At 38.9% G+C, this 20,709-nt stretch overlaps 1 protein-coding gene across 1 annotated transcript in view; it reads right to left on the bottom strand.

Moving 5' to 3' along the window:
- Positions 1-2,402: 2,402 nt before the first annotated feature.
- The window catches only part of DSCAM (DS cell adhesion molecule), a gene marked incomplete at both ends in the record, with an annotated part of 466,714 nt that continues 448,407 nt past the window's right edge, over positions 2,403-20,709 (bottom strand). The window contains 2 exons of the mRNA XM_080345399.1: positions 2,403-2,743; positions 19,586-19,888. Of these exons, the coding sequence (XP_080201525.1) occupies positions 2,403-2,743; positions 19,586-19,888 (644 nt within the window). The remainder of the gene's footprint in view (positions 2,744-19,585; positions 19,889-20,709) is intronic.

The raw sequence follows: 20,709 nt of genomic DNA, 5'->3' as shown, positions 1-20,709 counted from the left end.
TGGGGAGTGCTGCTGTGGGACATACGTCTCTGTGCTTGAGGGAAGTCAACAGCCATGGGAGCAAATGGATGAAGCCTTGATTTTGCCCAAAAGCTTTTTGCCTTTTTTTTCAGAGAACAAGAAAGAAGCTTGAATGGAAGATGGAGACTTGAAAGTTCTGAATGCTACTGAGAAGATATATTTTCATTTGTAAATGCAGTGATAGTGCCTCATCCAGCTCAATTCAAGCACACTACAAAGAGTCTTGTGGGAAACAAAAATAACTGGGTTGCCCAAAAATGAAATAAAAATTAAGTTTTCTGTGTAGTTTCTCAACGGGAAATAGTAAAATAAATTTATTTCTGCAAGCTTATATGAGTTTTGTATGAGGTAAATGTTTCTATATGATAAAAAAATACTCCAAAGCAAAGGAATAATTAGGTATTTTTAAACACAGTTTGTTCATTCTTTTTGGAAATACTTAATAGGTAATTCTTAATTTTTTACTTTGCTTTATTTTTTACAGAGGTAAAAGTTATGTGGGTTTTTTTTTGTTTATTTTTGTTTCTGTTTTGTTTTATTTTCTTTCTTTTCTCATCTGCTTTATCACCATATTGATCATATAGTCAGACTAGATGGGAAATGGTTCTTTATCTGAGTGACATCTCAGCACTTCTCTGTAGGTCTGTAAGAAGTACATACCTCAAGGATGTCTTCATTGGGCTTCTTCTGTAGGACTTTCCAGGTCTTTAGCACTTGGGCTTGACAGAGCTAAGGATGAAAGTACAACTTGATTCATTTCAAGTCACTTAAGTACTTCGCTAATTCAGTGCCCTTATAGCAACATAATTACATTAATAATAGTAATTATACAGAACTGCTTTTTTCTATTCTAAAACAAGTTGAATTGAGCATAGTGCAGAAATATTTGCACTAGCAGTGCCCACACTGTCACCAGCCAGGGAAATTACAGGGGTTCCTCAGCCTGCTCAAACTTACCTATTTGAATTGCTTTCAGAACCCAGTTAATATTTCCAGCCAGTGCTGAACAGCGTGTTTGCATCAGCACCAACTTGGGATGTTCTGCATCATGTTCTCCTGGTCAGGGCACACCAAGGTGGCCAGGACACATACAAGACACTTAGCCAGGTGGCTTGAGGGCAGTTGTATTAAACCCACCGGCTGTGGTACTCAATTATTTATGCTTGGTATAAAACAACCAATATTACTTCTCATGTAATCAAAGATGCTACAAAGTAATACGAGCTGACAGGTCCTCCATGAAAAGATTTTTTCCTCTAAAGAAAGCCACATTGATCTTAGACCCAGAATAACTTTTTCCTCTTCTTTCTCCTCTTACGGGAAAAACTGGATTTTTTTCTTTCCTCAGTCCTTATGTAAGCAACTAATTTCTGTAAGTGCTACTCCCAAATGGACCAAAGATCCATTCCTAGGGAGTAAGTAAAGTAACATTGACACATTTCTACTGATCCAAAAAATACTGAAGCCAAACGAAAGCTTCCCAGTGGCAGATAAAGTGAGTGCAGAGAGTCACGGGTGAGTTTGATTCAGAGCACTTGGGACTTACGTCGTTCTGGTTTTCTGCCCCATGGTTGCAAAAAAGCTGTGGGTAAGAGAACCCCCCTTTTTTTTGTTTTTTCTCAAAGATGTGGCCCCTGCTTTCCTTTTCTGCCCAAGGTACAGGAAGACATTGTTCAGAGTACGATATTGACACGGCTATTACACTGTGGGAAAACCAAATACTGCAGGAGGTAATGGAAGAAGACATCACAAATAAAGGCAGAAGACCCTTTTATTTCGCATAGACAAAATGCAAAGAGTGTCTCATTAACTTAATATTTAAAAAAAAAACCAAAACAAAAACAAATCAATGCCCTTACTCCACTGACATCACTCTTCTTAATTGACAACAAAAAAAGAACAATCAAGGACCCATTTTCTAATTAAAAAAAAAAGTGCAAACATGACGAAAGACTTTTTCTTTTTTCAAAACAATGTTTCTGTTGAATTCACAAATAGGGTGATTTTCTTGTGTGTGTGTGTGATTTTTTTTTCCCTTTTAAATCTAGTCTGATGGAACTTCCAGTTAAAATGTATTTGTTAAGTCTCCATGCACTTCGTAGAAAATCAGTAAAAACACAAACGTTTGTGAAGATCAGAAAACTGGACTCTTTTACCCAAAAATTCAGATGTCCAGTCAGATGAAGCTCACACTCAGACAGAAAAAAAGCAAGAGAGTCTTTGCACTGTCTGTCGTTCATATTATTATTTTTTTTTTGTCAAATATTTTGGCAATCTTCTTCTTTAATTATAAATATTGGAATTCAATAAAAAAAAGGTAGCTTTCATTGGATTTTTTCAGTGTAAATATTTACAGCCACTGTCCAGCCATGCTCTTTTTGTTATACCAGGGTGTAAGATTTTGCGTAGGGATTGTTTCCTTTTAAGTGGCCCCGGGAGTCCAGCAGAGATTCTTGGGAGCTGCTCATTTTTGCTGCCTGTCCCAGCTCAGCTCCTTCTCGCTGAGGTAATGTCGCCACAGCACCAGGTTGCCAAGACTGTACTTCTCTCGTGGAGGACGTCTCCATGGGGATCGGCTCCAGGACGGTGGGACGCTTCAAGGTTCGGCTTTTCTGCGGCTCTAAGCAGGCTTGCCCCAAACCCAGGTCTCTGCTCGTGCCCTGCACGCCACGGTTCAATAAAAAGTCCATCCTAAGGTAGGGTGGCAAATGCATGAGATCACCTGGGGAGGCAAAAGTGAAAAAAAGGTCCTTATTTATGGTCACATGCTGCATTATGCTCACCTGCTGACTTAGAGGAGCCAAGCCAGTGGATTTTGCCACCGAGGCAGAGTATCTGTATTCAATCCAGTTGCAGTGTTTATAAGTGATGTATTGTTTGTCAGCCATTTACTGCACTGCAGTCTTACAGAACCAAGGGTAATGGGTCAACAAACTCCTTTTGGGCAGATCCCTAAGAATTCACTCTTAATATTTGTTTTCATAACAGAATGACCATAATGAGAAGTGTGATGTGTTTTACATGAGCTCACAGCATGGAGAAGATAAACTGAAAAGACCAGGAAGCTTTTATCAAAATCCGAAAAGAAAAAATACTGATTTTCATTTGTCAAAACTTGGAAAATGTGGAGGCTTGGTAGATTTCCTGTTTCTGTTTTCTGTTTTAAATGATTAAATCTTCACAATTATGATTAATCACCTCCAATCTAGAGTAGAATAACTGAATTATTTGAAATGGATGCATGAGTATTAGGGATAAAATTTTAAAGAGATTTCCGAATAAAGCAAAAAAGCATTTTTGTGCTAATATAACATTTACCTGCCATCAATCATCGTTGTGTTTAAATCACTAAGGATTTTCTACCACTATGGCCATCAATATGCTGCTGTTTTTTGGCAAGAAAATGCTTTGGGGCTGGCACCCTAGCTCTTACATCAACCTTCCTTTCTGTTCTGTATTGTCAAGGAAACCTCATATTCATTATTTCCTCTGGTTACTGGGCATTTCTATGTGAGCCTGGTGATGGCAGCCTGCTCAGTCCGGAGGATTTGCCTTTGCAAAACTACTGAGTTCAAAGATATGCCTTGGACCTGCTCTCTGGAATGAGGCAGGGATGAGTGTTATCTTCCTCATATCTGTATGTATATTAGACTTGCTACAGAAAGCAGAATGGCTTATTTATTCTAGCCCTGCCTGATAGACATTCATAAAGTCGCTTCAGAGAAATGAAGGGCAATCAGGCACATAATGACATTCCCTTCTAAAAATATTTGGTGGTGTAGCCTAACGTTTAAATGAAACTCCCCCTTTCCCCACTCTTACAGGCACATTCAAGAGCAGTATTTCCCCTTCTTTACAGACCTCTGCAGTATACAGCTTTCTTTTTATGGCTGATATCAAAACCATAGTCTCATTTACTGGTGGGACTTATCCTGGATGTTTAAAGTAGAAGACTCTTGGCACTACTACACCTGCATCTACATGAGCTATTTACGGCAGTAGAAATTAAGGCTGACCTGTGCCAGTAGCATAAATAACAGACCAGAAAAGCACTTCTTTGTAATAAAACAATATATAACATTTTAATTTTTCCTAACCAAGCTAAAACCTGCCCAATGATCTAAATTAAAACAGTTCTTTTTTTTTTTTTTTTTTTCCTCATATGAGTTGCGCTGCAAATCTTACCTAAAAGACTAACAGCATCTGCCCTATCCATAATTTCAGGTGACAGACAGAGAATTGCTGAGAAGTTACATTTGGACAGAATCACTGTTTACTCCTATAGAAATCCCCCAAGCACTGTCTGACACCATATGTTTTATTCTAGCTACATCTCCAACAGAGATGCACAGTACACAGTATTTAACCCCCATAGAGTAAGATGTGCATATGCACCACGGCAACATTTACGTAAGGTTGGAGAAAGAGGGGGAGGTTTGTGCTTATAATCATACTGATTGCCACTTGAAAAATGAACTGTGGTTTTCCTCATTTACTTGATTTTCCTACGCTAGCTTTCATGCCAAACACATTCTCCATATGAGACCTATTTGAGCTGAGACAGCAACACGCCAGCTGCTGGGTTAAAGTCCGTCAGGATATGGACATATGAACTGGCCGGTGTGGACATGCACTAATTCATCCCGTGCTGTCCAACAGCTTTGCTATCTCATAGAATCATAAAATAGTTTGGGTTTGAAGGGGCCTTTAAAGGTCATTTAGTTCAATCCCCCCTGCCATAAGCAGGGACATCTTCAACTAGATCTGGTTGCTCAGAGCCCTATCCAGTCTGGCCTGGAATGTTCCCTCTCCTTTGATCCCAATCCCATGGCCACCCATACTGCGCTCCAGTTATTTTGCTTCTGGTTTCCCTTTTGGACCCAGTCCTTCCAAAATGCAGTTGTGGGGGTAGTTTGCTCCAAAGACCATTCCCCGTGGGCTGCAAGGAGGAGAGAACCTGGATGGAAAATGCTTGTATCTCTTGCTCCCTGTGGCTGTATCTTTTGCCGCATTGCGGTGTCTGAAATAAGGAGCCTTATTGCTACCTGCTCCTTCCCTGTGGGGGAGAGAGACAAGAGTGTAGGAGTGGGTGATGCTGCCCCCAGGTACCCATTTCTGCCCACCAACGAAGGGGGTGAAGGCATTTGTTTGATTGCCTCAGGCGTGGGGTATGGCTGTCAGGGCCCCAGTGAAGGTGGGCAGCAAAAGCACACCTCTGAGGTGGCAACAGTAGGCGTGAAAACTTTGTGACTGACTACAATGCCAAAGTAACACCTTCCCTCTTCTCAGAGATGTTTAGAGACTACCATGGACAGAGAGCGGGACTTCTCTCACACTCCCATGGTTGCCCTCCATGTGAAATAGGGGGCCCTCAGCCCCAGCAGAAGAGGACCAATTTTCCGTGCTGAACCCTCATCCCTCTCCCTCGCAACAACGGGCCTTTTCCTGAAGATGTCTGTCACCCTAACACTGCCTGTGACAAGCTGCTGCCAGGCGGCACTATACCTGCTGATATATTAAGACCAGCTGGGTCATTTCACATGCATTCCCTCCTACTCCTTCATTTTCTTCTTTACGTTTGACTTTATGGGAAGGAGCTGGTGCAGAGCAGCAGCCGGAGCAGGGCTCATTGGCAATCCCCCGCGGTTGCCTCCCAGAGATGCTTCTGTAACTTAACACATTGCTACTTCTTGAGAGCGATGGATATGTGCGGACTATCAAAAAGATGGGTGTTGAACCTTACAGAGATGAAGGCTGGTTTTCAAGCTGCTGTCTAGACATTTCTCACATGTATTAAAGAGCTTCGGGCTATGTAAAAAGGACCTTTTTTTCCACCCTGAATCTACATAAGAAAGCATAGTCAATAACCTGTGTAAACAATATGCAGTCATTTTACTGTAATTTTCTAAATGTCTGGGGGCGAAGTTCCAACAGGATTGCAGTAATGAGAAATCAGAGAGTGTAACTTGTTCTGCAGAGCTGGATATGCAACGCACAATCTCTGACATGGCTTACATAGTGCACTCATTATTTGATATGGTGTACACATTTTCATATCATAAAAAGTGTCAGCGCTCCTTCTTATCTGCAAGGAGCGTCTTTCCCTGCAACTGCTTATAAAACAAAGCAGATTATTAAAGTCACTGGAAAATAAAAGTTTTGGGAATGTAATTTTTTCTTCATTGCTAGGATTGAAACGGTTTCACAGGATGAAAAAAGTCTTTGATTTATAAGAACTAATGTGTTTCTGACTTAAAAACACAGTCTTTGAAATCTAACCACAGGAGTCCACTTTTGCCATGTCTACATCGACTCTGAAGGTATTTTTGAGAAGATTAAAAGCCTCTTGCCATATCTGTGGAGTTACTTGGAAAGACTTTGGTTTTCATCTTTCTGGACACAATGGTATAGACATTTTTTGGTTTCTTGCTATTCAGCTGAATGATAATTTTTTTGGGCAAAGCATTATGAAGTTTCAAGATGGTTCATTGCCTTTGATGCTCTAATTACCTCTTTTCAGCGGTGTGTGTGCCTTATTAGTAACAAAAGCAAACCTTTCAAGTGCATGAGCACTGCAAATGAGCATGTTTAATAATTCATGCATTTTGGCTTAATTAGTACCAACAACATTCCAAAACTATGGTTTTCTGATGCATTTTTAAAAAGGGAAATTTGCTGTATTTAGAAACACAGAGCTTGTACACAAATAATAAACATCCAGTCAAATCGGAATGTAGCAATTTAAGCCAGAGCTTCCTCAGTCTTTTTTTCTGAGTGGTCAGCCTCCTAATGAATTATTTAGTGTAGTAAATTTAACAAAATGTTAGCTTTAATAAGTATTTGTAAACAAATGCTAAAAGTAACTTATTTTGATATTTACTATAAAGAATACATTACACTAAAAAGGGAGTATTTTCTGAGTTAATGCAGGTCTGGGCAAAAGTTATTTACCCTTATTTCAGTAAAACTAAACTGATATAAAATGTTTTGCCAAAACATTACATATTTTTATGCTGCTTCTGGAGGTCACCTTCACATACGGGAAGGGTTGAGATGAATTTGACAGCCTACATGGAGGGAAAAACATAACTGCTCAGCTTTTCTGGGATTTTATTCAGGATAACTGTCCTGTTTGCAGAACTAACCCAAGCTGAGATCCACTCTTTTCTCCCCAAAGATTTACCTCATACCTCTTTCAAATGTCAGAGAGCTTGCAAATATTTTTGCTTTCATCTGCTCCACAAAAATCTAAGGATTTGTGCTATATTCAATATAAAGATCACCACAGACTACAAAAAAAGATTATCTTGCAAAGTTGTGACATGACAGCTATATGCATTTTATTGTGATTCATAACTTTCATTAAAATAAAAGCAATTTGTCTTCACATCACTTCAGCACAGATATCCTCAGTGATGATGACTGCCTGAGGATTTTCAAGTTTTTGTTGCCATGTGAAGGAAATTCCAAGCTATTTGAAATATTTTTTCAGAAAAGTTTATGAAGTACCACTGGTGACTATGAGCGGATATTTTATTTAAGAAAGGTAAGAGGAAGACTGGGTGAATAGGGCATTCATACATCTTCCTTCAATAGGTGGGTTGGTAAAAAAAAAGCTCTTAAAGATATCTGGGGGTGCACAAGTGCTGGCAAATATAGAGTGCCACTGTGCTGGGCACCACTTGGTTTGTCCTGAGTTTGAAAGAGGAAACACTGATGGGATATTGTGTTCTACTTTGAAAGGAAGCACGGGAAATAGAGCTGCTGATAGATAGCCTTAAGTTCAGGTTTACAATGATTAAAAATTTTAGTGGGGTTTTACAGCTCACTAGCACAGTAAATAAATCAGTGAAACCTTTGCTGATACTCACAGGCTGCTTTTCAGGAAAAAAGACTACATATCAGAAAAGCTTATATTAGAAACCAGGGAAGGGTGGAGAGTTTGCAAGGCCAAGGTGAGAGGTTTGATGAAAAAAAGAGCATAGGCAATGTTCAGAGGTCTTTGTCACCTCAGAAACTGACACATCATTAAAAGCTAGCAGGCAAAGCTTTCTTAGCAGCAGCTTGATCTGAAGCTGGACTGATAGCAGCAATAGCTTTTCTTACAATTGCTGCTGTCAGTGTTTGAAACTGGCTGGTGCTCCCTTGCTGTCCATCTCCTGTATCCTGCAGACACAGGCGGAACCTGCAGAACAGTCTGCACCATGCTGCAATCATTCGCACACCAACAGGCTGAGAGCCAGACCTGCAAGGCTCAAAGCATCCTGCAATATCATGTATAAACACAGTCAATGAGCAGTAAAGCCAGCTCTTTGGTTACTTTGTTCTCGTGTCCTGCTCAGACCAGCAGTGGGGAAAAGAGGGTCAGCTCTGCACCTCGCTCGGCTGATAGAGGTCTCCAAGGCCCAGTGGTGCCTCAAGGAAGAGCTCAGCACTGGCTCTGCCCTCCTGCCTCCTTAGCTGGGAAAAGTGGCTGGGCTGCAAAGCCCTCCAAGGTGGTCTAGAATAAAAGGCAAAAGGTCCAAGCACTCCTTTAAATTACAGGCTGCAGTAATTACAGCCAGGCAGCAGAAGGGGACAGGAGGGAGTAAGGAGGCAGAGCAGAGCCTTCTCGTTAGCAAAGAAGCTGCTGTGGGATCAGGCAGGCGCTCTTTCCTTCTTCAGAGTAGCTTCAACCTCTTCTCATCTGCTCAAGGAAAATGTTGTAAGTGCTCAACATTTGGGGGTCACTTTTAAACCAACTGAATGTATAATGCTGAACGAGGCCAACAAGTTGTCTGGATGCATTTCAGCTGCTAACCTGGCCTTTGTGGCTTTGTGACTCAGGCCATTGCATCTTTTGGGCTTTTCACAATGTTTTGGCAGATGGCATAAAACTACATCTTTATGCTGCTCACATTTGCGATCACATAGATAGGAAACAGCTGAAATACTCCAGGAAATATATGCCAAGTTCCCCTCTTCTTGATGGAGAAATTAGAATTCGCTATCATCCCTGCTAGGCTATACTTATTCAGTGAGTTTCATTTTTCTTTCTCCATAAAAACTGCACTCTCATAGATGATTTGAAGATCTATACTACCTAGTTAAACACTGCATGTTGCAATTTGCTAAAACTGACATTTTCATAAAAGCATTAAAAATATCAGCTATGTTTCACACAGCAAAATAAAGCCAACAGTTGCTGTTGACCACAATCATTGGACTTATCTCTTAAGAAAAACAGGGTATCAGTAAAACTGTAGTTCAGAAGCCAAATTTGCTACTGATATAAATCAGAGTAGCTATATTGATTTCAGCAAGACTGTACATTGATTTATACTTAGTGAAAATTAGGTTTAAGTGACTGAAAATGAGGATTCCAGCTAATGTGGATAATTTTTTTTTTTAAGATGATTCATTTTGTTATTTAGATTTTAGCCTTCCAATTCCAAGAAAAAAGTGCTTAATCGATGTGTCTTAAAGTAAAAGCATGACTGCCATAGTTTAACTGAGGTCATACATTTGTAATAAATCAACATAACACACTATGCATCTGTCTAACCGAATGCCAGGAGACTTGATTATCACATTGTTGCCTGCTCCTGAAAAGTCTAATGAAACAGCATTTGAAGCACAATTTTGGTTTGTATTTCTCTACATGGCACTTTGGTCTTTCAGACAGCACTGTGCTTTTAAAAGACCTGTCAGATGCTTTGTACCTTTCAGAAGTAACTTTAAGCAGAACTGACAAATTTTTAAGGACCTCTCCACTGTTGAGCTGATGGTGTAAGGATAGACAAAGTGATTAACTCCAGGGACAGATAGATTTAGACTCTGTGGAGAGGCGTGCGGGTGTTCAGCCTCACAAGGCCAGTACACCTGCAGAACTGAGGCCTTCCTGTTTCAATTTAATGCAAGGTCTAAGATATAAAAACTTGTAAAAGGGACCTCACCATGTAAATCAATCTGCATTCAAAAGCTACAGTCAGGAAAACTGTCAATAAATAATGAAAGGATGATAGAAAAGTAACGTACAGGAGCTCTCCCTTTCCATCTTTACCTTGTCACGCAAGCTGCTTCATACATTTTTAAGGCTGCTCTGAGACAGCGTTCCCCTGCCCACCGGCCGAGCTAGGAAAGCTGTGTTGAAGCCCTCCTGCGGTGTCTCTCCTTAGCAATGCTGGAATTTTAAGACTCGTTTGCTGATCCTGGGTTCAGTGAATGGAAACTCATCAATTACACATCACTTCAGTTGAGGGTTAAATCCATCGTGATTCCATGGCAACTGGCATCCTTCATGGGTTTATTCCTGGAATATCTTGGGAGCCTAGGTTCAGCACAGAGGCTGGGGAGGTGAGGAGTTTGAACCATAGTTATGGTTCACTGAAATCAGTGGGAGCCACCCTGCTGATCTCAACAGGCTCTGCACTACACCCCTGAGTTCATAGCTAAACCTGACTGTGCCACGGTGATGGGTAAGCATAATGCTCTACCAAAAGTTATGGGGAGGTCAGGATCCAACAAGGAAAACAATATCAGTGCTACCCTGCTGCTCTGCTGAAGATATATATTCATGGGTGAATTACTGTAACTCGGTCTCCACATGTCCATCATTTTGAATCACCTGAGTGATTAAAATGCAGTGATGCACTCAGGTGATCATATAACTTAAAGATGCTGGCACAAAAAGGTGAATAAAACTGAAATACATCCACATGTACATAGAGTTATGTTTTAAGGGTCAGCATATAAAGAAGCTCTTGGATGGCAAAGATTATCACTGTAGTCTGTTCAAGAGTCTACTGTTAAAACAAAGTTTGTATCTTTATATATTTGAGTTTCTGCTTTCAAAAAATGGTGCAAGTGTGGCCTTTCTTACAGGCAAGATTTATTTTACAGTGTCAGATGCCCATAATCTCCTATAGATCTCAGATTGCATGAAGGTCCTGTGGCACAGGGGAAATGAGTAGAGCCTGCTGTGTGCCAAGCCAGTTAAAGCAGTAACTGCTATAAATGACCACAAGAACCTTGAAGTGAGGCCTGAACAGGTGTTGTCCGTATGGAAACAACAGCTTCTGGTTACCTTGGACTTGCTGAAAGCCCATCCAAAAATCACACACTATGTCTCAACACTATAAAATGAAACACTTTGACATTTTCAAAAGTAAGATGGCATGACCAGGCCAAACCTAGTTTTGATAGAAGTGAGGTTTAAGATATCGATTCTTGACAGAACTGCTCTAAAAACCTATTATTTTAATTGAAGTGGACACCACATCTTTGGTTTGATTTGGAGCAGTTCTTGGTAGTTTTAGAAATTTAATACTGTAGTTATTACTGTAAGAACATGATAGTACCTGAAAATGTACTGATAAGTGTAATCCTTGCTTTAGGCATAAAAGTCTCCACTAACTACAGTTGAATCAAATGCTTCCAAACCTACAGAAAACATAGGTAATCTATTCTAATAGTTACAGCTCATAGGAAAAAAAAAAAAAAAAAGACCACAAAATAAATACTCAGATTTAGAAAAACAAAATTAAATACATTTATTTTAAAAAAATCTCACTTTTAATGGAATGATTTTGTTGGAAACGGGCAGTCTGGAAAGGGATTTTCGCTTAAAACGGAAATTTTTAATCTAGAAGAAATCAAAAATCCCAATAGTATTACAAACCAGCATGATTTAGGGTACTGTATATATGCAAAGTCAGTGTTACTTTTCCAATCAAAATAAAAAATAAATTAGATAGCAGCAGAAAAATATAATTGTGCTGCTACACACTCCTAGCAGAGTCTCTGATGAACTGGTACAAGTTGTTTCTCTCCTCTAATAATACCAAAAATAGAAAAAAAAAAAGCTTCCTAACACCAGTATCACTAATTAATAGTTGACAGCTGTAAAAATAAATTACTTTTCCCATCAATTAATCAAATTTAACTTTCAGGCATCTTGTACACTGCCTAAAATAGAATTTTCACATTACAATTTTGCAGAAACTTTGTGTTTGTAACCAATGAACCTGTTTAGGTTCATTTTCCTTGTACTGGCAAGATTAAAAAACTTGCAGTGTGAACCTTTCTTTCTGCAAACCCACCAGAATAATAATGCAAGCCAATGATTTCAAGTGCGTAGTCATGTCAAATTAATGCAGAATTAAATGGTTTTCTCCCCTGCAGAACATTTTTTTGAGCCTTTTTACAGCAGAGGAGAAAAATCTCCTGATACTCCCAGAAATAAACCCTGAGACAGGATAAAAAACAATTTACTCTCATCACCAGTGTGCCACTTCTATAAGAAGCAAACGGTACAGTCTGTCTCTTTGTGACACATTCCTAGTTTTAAAACAGAGCAAGTGAAAACAAAAAGAATGTGTTACAGGCACAAGATAATTTGATATGGTAACATTATAGATACTCATCTAGGAGAGTAATTTCAGAATCTGTCATGTGCATGTAAGTTAGTATATATAATTAAGTTAACATACATATTAAGTGTATCTACTACAGTTAAAAACATAGGTGGAAAGTAATTTTTCCCACTTACAACGGTTCTGCCTATCTTGCTGTTTTCCCAACTGCCTATTTTGATTTGTCTCCTCATGTAGTTTTCTCAGAACTGGACCTTGGTCACCAGTTGTGGAGCCAGGGTGACAATTTTGTCATTCTATATACACACTATACATGGTATGTATGTACACAGATATATTTATATGTATATATTATGTTGCATTTGAAACAAGACTGTGCAAGTGCAGAACTGAAAAAGAAAACAATCCATATGTTATCCTTTTCTTACTTTGCTGTGGTATTTCTGAACAAAATGGATCAAAGATTCCCCTATATCTTCAAGAAATTAAATTTCGGATCTGGAAACTGTGGAACTGTACAATTCTATTTTCAGTCAATTACAGCATCATATAATAGGCATGGGAAAAGGAGGCAAAAGGTGAGCCCTGAGTCAAGACTCCCAGTCTCTGCTGAGTCCCCAGTGGCTGAATTTGTATCGGATTCAGTTACTGCTGCAACTCGGAGAGCACCGTCAGCAACTTTGCAATAGAAAGCAGATCTCTAAATAGACTCCATCACTGTGTCACACGTGTCTGTATTAGTAGAAGAGGGAAATAGCTCCTTCACCCTTGAACCCGTTGACAAGTGGAAAAGAATTCACATCTTTTCATCTCGGGTTACAGGGCTGACATTGGAAATATACTGTGCTTACTACATGGTTCATATTTTCCTTATTGTGCTAAGCAGCTTAATTTTAGCCGTAATGACTGTATACTGGAAAAGAAGATTTGTGTCTTGACTTGGGCATTTATAACAACATTTATGCAGTGCAGGTGATGTCCAGCCTCTATTTTAAGGGATCCTTGTAAACAATTCTTTAATAATGTATTTGCATTCTGTAGCTTAAGGTTTGTCTGCAAGCTAAGACTTTGCTGTTCAAGTCTGCAGGATTAGTCAAAGCAGCAAGAAATTTGTAAATTGGGTCAAGATTGCTAAATAAGGCATCTTAAATACTGAAATAACTTGATCATTCAGCAAAGCTGTAGAGGTTAGACCAGTGTTCATGCCTTTTCTAGTAAATATGCTTAACAGGCTTAGGGCTAGTCTCAGGCTGCTTGGCTTAGGTGCCCAACCGATAAACTCAGACCAAAGAAGTGTCCATATTTGCTTACTGAGAGTTCAGCTGAGACCAGGCCTCCCCTGTCCTCTGGCTGCTGCAGGGACACAGTGGCTGCCAGCCGAATCTCCTCCCCTGGGATGGAGAGGCCGAGCAGGAGGTCTGGCAGAGGATGGAGCTCTGTCCTTGTGCATCAACCAAGGATGGTTGCAAGGATGTGCAAGGACAGAAAGATGGGAAGGCTTCCAGTGGAGCAGGGGCTTGGCAAACTGGTGCTCCTGCCTCATGCAGGCGTAGCATTCAGCTTTCCTGCAGAAAACCCGGGTGTTCTTGCCATCTTCATGGCCTTGAAATTAATCTCAGCATTTTTTTTTTATTTTTTTTTTCCAGAATCTGCCTGGCTGCCACCACCTTTTCTCCCCACACACATCCACTTTTTTTCCAAACTGGTTCCTTTCAGCAGGTGAAAGTTTGTAGAGGAGGTTCTGAGATATAAGATCTTGGGATGTTTTAAATGCATTTCAGAATCTCCTTGTCTGATATACCCAGTGAATGACATATCTTCTCTGAAAGTGTATCTGAGGTGCTGTTAGGTTTATATATTAATGTGATCTCCAAAGAGACAAGGAGGTGGGATTGTCAAAATGAGTTTGCACTTGTTTTGTGACACCAGGTAGACAAATTTCTGCCTGGTCCAAGCCAAGCTAACCCTTAAGGCTAACATCAGGTATTCAAGGGGGTTCTTTTTAGTGCTGACTAGCATCAGAGAAAAGTATAATCTGGGGCTCTGAGTTTTGCGGTACCCCTGTGAAAGGGAGGGTTCTGCAAATAGCAAGAGACCTGACTAAAACTTTCTAGATGTTTCCTATTCAAGCATCGATCAGATATTATTTCTTCCAAGTATGAATTCCATTGCCAGAGGATACAAGTAAGTGGTCTGTCCACAAAAAAAACCCCTAAATAGTACTTGGGAAGTACAGAAATACCAAAATATTTCCTAATTAATAGCTGTTCTTTTCTCAAGAACAATAAATTGGATAAAGAAACCAAGAGGCTTCTTGGATGTGACTATTACCAAGATTTAAAACTATAATAATAAAAATCTGTTTTTAATAAATGCTACTGCAATGTTTATTGCAATTAAGAAGAATTGTTATGATAACTCAATTTGTGGTTAATATTTTTAAAACAGAAAACAGAAACATTATTATAAAATTTTTTCAACCTCTACAATTATCTTCCACTTTTTTACATTATGGCTTCTTTGATGGAACAGTGGGAGGTAAGAAGAGAAAATATTTCTTTCCAATTTCTGTCACACCCAGTTTCTAAATGCAAGATTTGAATGACAGCTTTGGAAGGTGAAGGAGTAACTCATTTGTCAGCCTAGCAGGTAAACAGTTGTTGGGTAACAGTTGTTGAAGTTTCTGAATATTAATATGAAAAAGTGCCTCAATTTTGATCTGGAAGGACTTGGTATACTGTTCAGAAGATTGCCTGGTAAACATTCCTTGGAGACCTGATCCTGCTAATTGAACTTCTAGTCAGTGATGACTATGGAAAGGAGAACAGTAATCATAATCCCAAACTTCTGAGAGTTTTGATACTGAGAAAGATGCAATGTTAACAATTAATTGACATCAGTTTTATACCATGAAGAATATTAACACTGCACAGATGTTAGGAATTGAACATCCACTTTTCTAAAGGATATAATATATCCCACATGTTTAAAATACTGCTGTGCTATCTCTATTGCTTCAATTTTCCTTTTAATGTGCCTCCTGGGACACATGACTATTCTGATGGCTTATGAGAAATGTCACTGCCTGCAGTGGGTCACTTTCAAGGCCTCGACAGATTAGGCTTGCCAGCTCTGTGAAGTCCAGAAAAACTCATGATCATGTCTGCACCATTCCTTCATTTTTCAGAAGCTATGAAGAATGTGTTGTTAAGCAGCAATTTCAGTTTGGTAGTTTACAATGTGTTACTAGAAAGGGAAAAATAATGATGCTATTGTTGATGCTACAAAACCTACAAATAATTTAATATTTTTCCAAAACTCTTTCTACAGATTTGTAAAGATCAGAATGCAAGGATACGTAATACAGGCTTTCAAAATACTGAATGTGGGAATGAACTAAAAAAATCTTACTTCCCTGTTCCATTTCCTGTAGCTATGACTTTGAAAAGTTTAAGAAAAATGCAACTCCTAAATTTTTTTTTTATTGAAAGCCGTTTAATAACAACTGTTCTCTATGCACTTGAAAGTTTTGCCCTGATGTCAACACAACAGTGCAGAAAACACCTACAGCTTCTTGTACAGACAGCTAGAAGCAGCTTCATGTTTAAGAAATCTGACTGATAGTCAAGGACCATCTTCTCCAAGCTAAATGAGCAGGAATTGAGGCAAAAATGCCAGGAGGCTTGCATGCATGGAAGTTTGGCTAAACTCTAGAGTTTGGCTCCTGGCCAAACTCTAACAGAGTACACAGAGTATGGAAGCAGGTGCAGGCAGCCTGGACAGAATACAGAAACACGGTCCAAGCATGTAGAAATGTGGTTAGGAAAGTCAAAGCCCAGCTGGAGTTGAATCTGGCCATCGATGTCAAAGACAACAAGAAATGCTTCTATAAGTATAGAGGTGACAAAAGGAAGGCCATGGAAAATGTGACCCTGCTGCTGAATGGGGCACAGGACATGGAAAAGGCTGAGGTACCAAATGCCTTATTTGCATCAGCCTTTACTTGCAAGACCAGTCTTCAGGAATTCCAGGTCCAAGATGTCAGTGGAAGAGTCTGGAACAAGGAAAAAGCCTCTTAGAAGACTTAGAGTGGGCCAGAATATGAGGCAATCAACTGCTATGCATTCCTAATTACGGAGTAAGGGTTGTACGTAATGTGTAGATGTTCTGAGAGTCTTAACCCATAGTTATAGTGCTAGAAATTATAATTTACTAAGGTTGCCTAGACATTTGATGAGCCATTCAAATATAATTCAAGCTGATGGAGTGATCAAATGTTTTTATTCAATTTCTGAATGAAAATGGTATGGGAGCATCACAGTAGGTTGATGTCAGCCCACAGAACACAAGTTATTGAATCCTCATCATCTGTTTTCCTTCTCCAACAACAACAAAAATCATTCAGGTTCCCTACACCTAATCATCCACTATCTCAGTTTGGAGCAACCTGAGGTCTCAAAGTCAGCTGTTGGATAATACAGATAGTTTGAACCGTGGGCTTGAACGTGCAGCTACAAAAGGACCTTATGAGATAGTAGAAGCAACAGAACAATCCATTACATGAGTTGGGATGGCATCAGAAACTCACAGGAAGCCAGTCCTGAGGTGGTCTAACGCATTGCTTGCTCATACTGAGCACCTATGGTAGCAACAAGCTAAGAAATAGGTGCTGTAATAGCTTAGTCAGTTATGGTTGACAAGGTCTTCACCAGTAAAACCCATCGTTACCTTTCTTTAGTAAAGTTGCAGTCTTGCCATTAGCTAGATTAGTTTCAAAATGTCCCATTTGTCAAAATAACTTTTTTTTACAGTCTTTTTTGTCATTGTTGGGGATTATTATGAAAAACAAATACTACTTATTGGAGACTCCTAAACTTTTAATGCAACCATAAAAGTTGCAATAGGTAGCATCACAGGATTTTGAATAGTGAGGTCAGGAATAAGAAGAAGCATAAGTTTTGAAAGTGACATTGTACAAGAAAGAGATCTATTTGGGGGAGAAGAAAAGGAAAGCATCAGGAAAGTAGGTAAAAGTTATCTTGAAAGAAAAGACTGACTTCAAGGAAGAATAAAAATGTGCTAAAGAACCACAGTCACTGTTTCATCTCAGTTGTTCTCATTTACTTAATCTAAATACCTTAACTCTTTCACTTTTTTTTCATGTTCTCAAATGTAGAATTACTTTGATTAATTGTATTTGAGTGATTAATTACTTCTACAGAGTTTCTGAAATAGTGGGTGAAACAAAAAAGTCTTTCCTCACTGGTCAGAACACTGAAAATATTGGTCTGTCTGCTACCACTGAAAATTCTTTCTATCAATATACTTTGTTTAAAGCCCTTCATAAACTAACATTTAATAACATATAATTCAATATTTATGGGTCAATATTCAAGTTGCCCCACTGGAACACTCATTTTTTTTTTCAAGATATTGAAGCTAATTATAAGTTTCATAATGTATTTCACTTCCTTACTGCAAAGGAAGGCTAAACTAATCAAGAAAAGCAGGTAAAAATTCAAGTCATTTAAACTAACAGGGCTAAAGGTGGCTGCAAGTCTGTGATTCACCAGAGGGACTCTGAAGATGTTCCAGTGCCAGAAGCTTTTAACTCAAGCACATGGACCAAATTTTGGTGCTGTATGCCCTCAAGAAAATTATCTCTATGTGGAATATATTAGAATAATTCCAAATACTAAATAGGCATAAATAATGTATTTAGAACATAAAAGGAAAAGAGCAAACTATTTGTTAAAGAAATGATAAAAAATGTTTGTTTACTGACTGAGAGGGCTGCAATTTGAGCTGTGAATGCAGATGCTTCCCTATAGCAGAGCAAGGAAAAATATTTATCTTACTTTTTTGAGTTAGAAATTAAAATTATTTCTATCTTTATCTGTTTCTACAGCTCCTGGGTTTGTGGTTCTACTGTCTGACTACACAGAAATAAGTCTTATCTCTCACTATTACATTTCCTACTTATTTTCCCTCTTATCTAGGTGTATGATACACTAATTTCCTGCCTTGTCTATTTGCTTTCTTTAGCAAAATCCTTTATGCCTTGTTTTCAGTGTCAGGTCTTGTTTTTGAATGATACTCTTGATATCACCGCCTATCTTCCATTTCTCTATCTTCACAATAACTGCTTTTCCATTTATGATATATATTAAGCAAAGTACCATAGTTTATTCATTACTCTTTTTTACATATATGAACAGTACTGATTAGTTTCTGTGTATGTAGGTAGCCCTAACCACACTGGGAAATGTATATATTAAAAACAAAATGAAAAAAACAAACAAACAAAAAAATCATGTTTTCAGAAAGCACACAAATATAATTATGCCTTTTTCCCATTTGAATCCTCTTCCACGATGTCGTATCATGTATTCTGTAACAAAGATTGATAGATCTTCTGAGATTTTATAATGTGTTCGATCTCAGAGTACCACAAATAATCTACCTATGCTACTGTGCACTGGGGTATCACTAGAAACAGCATTCTTTGTGAACTGGAAATTTGATCAAGCCCAACAGATGGATGTCCTTCAGGTACCTTCAGTCAGTAAGAAGTTGGAGTGCATTTAAATTTGTCTGAAGGTAGAAGGCTCCATATCCCTTGAGATATTGCACTGCCTTAATTCTCTCCATTTTTTATTCTCACCTCTTTAGATAACCCTAGTTTGATATTAGGATGTATCAAAGAGGGAGTATAATAGCTCAAGAACATGACTGAAGGGTTATTACATCTTTAACAAGCTACGAGGCAGAAGGGATAGTACATCTTCTACAGTCTGTATAAACTGTTCTGATAGCAAACCTTTGCTCTCAGGCACAAAGTACTGCTGTAAAACATGCTTTATTCGTGGGTGGTTTGTATTGGAGATGGGCATATGTACCCCCATATGGTTTTATTTATCCCCAAAGGGTCTATTGCCTGATGGCTACAGCTGTAGAGGAGTGGATTTGATGGCCTGGACAGTCCCTTTCTGTTCCTAAATTTCAAAATTCCTCATTTTTCTCTATATGAGAAAATTTACTCAAATGTTGTATTTTCTGAGGCAAAAAGCAATTATGTCTGTAAGTCTTTACAGGACATACTGTGCACTTTCTTTCTTTCTTCCTTGTGATATACCCCTCTCCTGTTAACCAGCCTAGGCATGGAGCGAAGTGCTCACTCCAAGGACAAAATGTTACTTCTGATGCCTCACCTGGCCGATGTGCCTTTGGAACTGCCATGTTCATCACTCGCCCTCCATCCTGAGGTTTGGGGGGGGATGCGGTAAATCTGCAAATCCCCGACTCTGACGGCGTGCTTGAGGTCAGGCTGTCTGTGTAGTCATTAGTCCCTGCCGTGAGCTGCTCTGACGATGTGTCGGATATGAAGCATTCTGTGATGGTGAACTTAGCATGTCTCAGCTGCTCTTCCATTTTTGCGTGCTCATATGCTCTCGCTAGCTCTTCGTATGTTGAGGAGGCACTTTCTGTGGAGACCATGCTGCTTCTTGCTCGATCTGAACATCAGGAGAAAGAAAACATCTGCACAACCATTTTTGGAAGAAAAGCTATGAACATTACACTATTTCTTAGTAAAATGCAGAGCCCTTGAAATCATCAAGGTGGTTTAACTAAGTCTGCTTCACTATAAATGTCTGCACAATTTTTAGTTTAGTCAGTTACTTGAGAATTTCAGATAATCTGAAGTGAAGTCTTATTCTGCTAGAAGCATTATGTGGCTTTGCATGAAATTCGTGGTTCAGAAGAGATGACCTTTAACACATGAAAAAGGTAACTTTTTTTTACATAAAATAATTCATCTAAAAGTTAAATGCCCTAAAAATATTAGAAACCCACAAAACACATTTAGCAAAATGAGGAACAGCTTTGTTAGATTATATTTTCAGTGCATCTCAGAAATATTTCTGTGAGTTGATGTCTAGGTGAGAAAGGATAGTCTTTCTGTACCTGTTTCAATCTTCTATCTTCTTTTTTTAAGAAAGTCCTGAGGACAGAGGTCAAATATAAAGGTTGTGTCTCTCAGACACTGTCTCTCAAGACACCAGGTAAAATACTAACTCTTTTCATACAGAACAAAGGTCTTGAGAAAGCAATATTCTTTGGTAGCTACCAGCCCTCACTCATTCAGGTGCCTTTTTCAATGCTGCTGAAGATAATGGGAGTTTCATATTTGACACGCAGGCTATTAAGACCTATAAGCTGTTCTTCTTTGTTGATGAGCTTCTGAGAATATTAATGTTTCTTAAACAAGCTCTATTATTGAAGATTTAAATGGCTACTAATACATTAAAAAGCATTCTGGAACTGCAGCACTCAT

This window comes from Nesoenas mayeri (assembly GCF_963082525.1).
Source record: "Nesoenas mayeri genome assembly, chromosome: 1".
Taxonomy (NCBI): Eukaryota; Metazoa; Chordata; class Aves; order Columbiformes; family Columbidae; genus Nesoenas; species Nesoenas mayeri.
Note: the sequence above shows the minus strand (reverse complement) of the source record. Positions and strands in the feature narration are given on the sequence as shown.